Source organism: Poecilia latipinna, unplaced genomic scaffold, assembly GCF_001443285.1.
Source record: "Poecilia latipinna isolate Pla-1442-1.1 unplaced genomic scaffold, P_latipinna-1.0 Scaffold467, whole genome shotgun sequence".
Taxonomy (NCBI): domain Eukaryota; kingdom Metazoa; phylum Chordata; class Actinopteri; order Cyprinodontiformes; family Poeciliidae; genus Poecilia; species Poecilia latipinna.
The window spans coordinates 127011-129961 of record NW_015113083.1 but is presented as its reverse complement, the minus strand read 5'-3'; the positions used below and the strand labels follow the sequence as shown (position 1 = coordinate 129961).

At 43.3% G+C, this 2951-nt stretch overlaps 1 protein-coding gene across 1 annotated transcript in view; it reads right to left on the bottom strand.

Annotated features, from left to right (window-relative positions):
- wdr75 (WD repeat domain 75) overlaps positions 1 to 2951 on the bottom strand; it is a 28428-nt gene that overhangs the window by 8650 nt on the left and 16827 nt on the right. Inside the window, exons 15-16 of the mRNA XM_015039309.1 lie at positions 803 to 897; positions 435 to 530 (exon numbers count right to left, since the gene is read on the bottom strand). Of these exons, the coding sequence (XP_014894795.1) occupies positions 435 to 530; positions 803 to 897 (191 nt within the window). The remainder of the gene's footprint in view (positions 1 to 434; positions 531 to 802; positions 898 to 2951) is intronic.

Here is a 2951-nt window from a genome sequence, read left to right as displayed (position 1 = left end):
ATATATATATATATATATATATATATATATATATATATTAGTGCTCTTGGGGGCCCCCTGGTGGAGTTCTAAGCAGCTGCTTAATTCACATATGATCCAAATTAAAGCACGACAATCTAAAAACAATAAACAGAAATAAAACTCGAACATGACAGAAACCATAAATAAATTGGATTATGAAACTTCCATAAACAAAATTTCTCTTCAAGAAATTTTATTTATGGTTTCTGTAAACCATATCATTAATATTTTAATATTCTCATTAAAATATTAATGAGAACAGACATGACTGATCTAATTTTAACTGATCATGCGATTGATTGATTGATTGCTGATTCCAACAGGCTTAGCTGCAGTTAGCATAAAGTGAAGCAGCAGCCATCAGTTCTCCTGTATCTCTGGTTAAATAAAGCCGAGTGCTGGTTTGGACGTACGGTCTGTGTTTCCGTCCTGGTGGCAGAAGGCGGCCATGTTGTCAGACAGCGGATCTGCCAGCAGCAGGCTCACCTCCATGGACGTGCTCCACTCCACTGCAGGACAAACAGGAAACAGGAAGCAGGTTCAGTTCAAACAGCTTGGTAACCTGACTGCCTGATAGTTAACTAGTCAGTTGACTAATGCTAGCAATGTTGGCGCTAGCATTAGCTAACCCTCGAAGATCAGCTTCTTTGTAATACTGCGGTTTTCCTGCTGAAGCTGAATGTGAATAAATGAGCGTTTGCTTCTTGTCTATCCTGAGCCGTGTGGAGATAGGAGATGTGTGTTAGCATGTTGTGCACATGGTGGCGCTGTGGAGGCTTACAGGAGCAGGTGAGGAGGTTCCAGCAGCACAGCTGGTCGCTGCTGGTTGTTCCCAGGAGAAACTTGGAGCAGCTCAGCCGGCCGAAGCAGAGATCCCTGATGGAGGAAGAACCGTCACTCACACATCTGGACACATCGTCTGCTCTTTAAAACAACAAAATCCACTTTGTAACTCATCTTATTGTGAACCTGGAGTCTCTCTGCGTTTCTCCTGCTGCTGAGTACAGGTGCAGGTTTTTCAACCCTTTCAGTTTTCTCTATGTTCATTTGAACTGTTACATCACAGTATTTGCAGCAAAACTGCCATCAAGGTCATAAACTTCCAGCTATTTTTTAGTCCTAGTTCAAGTCCAAGAACACCAAAGCTACAAGTCAAAATGTTTGGTTGTTTGTTGTATTAGCCCACTCAAGTCACGACACCGCGGACGTCCTGGCTGCTGTTCTGCTAGCAGTAGCACTGTGCTAATGCTAGCGTTGCATGCTAGCGTGTTTTGAATATTATTAGGACATCAACAGTTTGTTGTTTCTGCCATCTTTATCTTGGGACTCCGTGATCTAAACGGATTCAGTGATGAAGCCTTGTGCTCATTCATGCGTCTCCAACACGTTCGTCTGGATGAACTGTTCTTCACCGTTTGTGGAGGGGGTGGGGCCTGACGTACCTCATTTGCATTTAAAGAGATGGTATCAAAACAAGTTGCTGTCAAACACAGCTCAGGTCAGAGGTCAAAGAGGAGCCTGAGGCGCTACAATAACCAGGAATTCAGACCCAAACATCCAGCTCAGCTTTAACTAGACCACAACTGGAGGATTTAAACGTGAAATGATTTAAAAATCCTTCAAGCCATGAGACCACCAACTGTTTATTATGGGCCGGTTCTGATCTCATTCTGAGGATTTTTATGGAAACCCTCAGAACAGAGGTGAGAGCCTCAGTTTCCATGGTTTCCTCTGGTCCGGCAGCCGTCGACTACATCAGCGTCTGGTTTAAAGAGGGCTGACCCCTATAGGCAGCCGTTATATAAGAGAGGCACCTCACAGCTGTAACAACAGCTGGAAATGAGCTTCTTCCTGCTTCAAACGTCTCATTTTAACTCTGGGGAGAGTTTGAGCCGACCTGCCTGGTTCTTTCAAACCCAAACATTTCCTCCGATCAGCTTCAATCTGAGCGTTGCAGCTCACCGCTCCCAAAAGAAAAAGAGTTGCTCGGTTTATTCTGTGGCTGAATGTGGATTATTTCATAATGAGCCGAGCAGAACCGGGCGGCACGGTTCTGGTGTCCTCTGTGACCCGGAGCTCCATGTGAGCCCAGGAACAGCTGCCAACATTACAGCAGAAACTGCAGCCAGTTCCTGCTGGGTCACAAAAAAGGTCTGAAAAACATCCAGAAATAAAAGAAAACCTCCCAGTTTAGAGCCTGCAGGTGATTTTCATAAAGGAGATTTATAGATTTCAGGTCTAAAAAGGTCAGGAGGAGTTTGAAGTTCATGACCAACATGTTCTGATCCGGTGCAGACGACCTGACAGACATTAATACAGCAAATTACATTCAGATCAGACAAGAGGAAACTCTCTGCTAATCATTATTACAGGTCCGATCCAGAGGAAGAGGGTTAGGGTAGGACTGCAGCGTGTTCATGATGCTATGAACACCTGCTAGCTGCAGCAGCACTGCTGCTGTTCTGACCTGATTACAGCTAGCTAGCAGGTGTTCATGATGCTAGCAGGTGTTCACGATGCTAGCAGGTGTTCACGATGCTATGAACACCTGCTAAAATGTTTAACATGCCAGCATGTTAAACATTTTGTTCCTGATCAATGAAAACAGTATTAAAATCTGGGATATTTTACTGTACAAAACAATCCCTAAAGATAACAGTTTGAGACTAACAGCAAACTGGCTCATGATTTCAGGTCATTACTAAATAATCTGTTAAAAACTGCAAACGGTGATTAATTAATTGAAAAACAAAACACTAAAAACATCAAAAAGGTTTGGCTTCATAAAGAATCCTTAGTGAACACAGATTTTCTCCCTTAATTGAGTATAAATGTTTTTCTGTCCTCTGGTGCCCCTAGTGGTTAAATATCTCACAGCTACAAAAGGAATTGCCCAAAATGTGTAAAACAGTGGTCCCCAACCCCCGGTC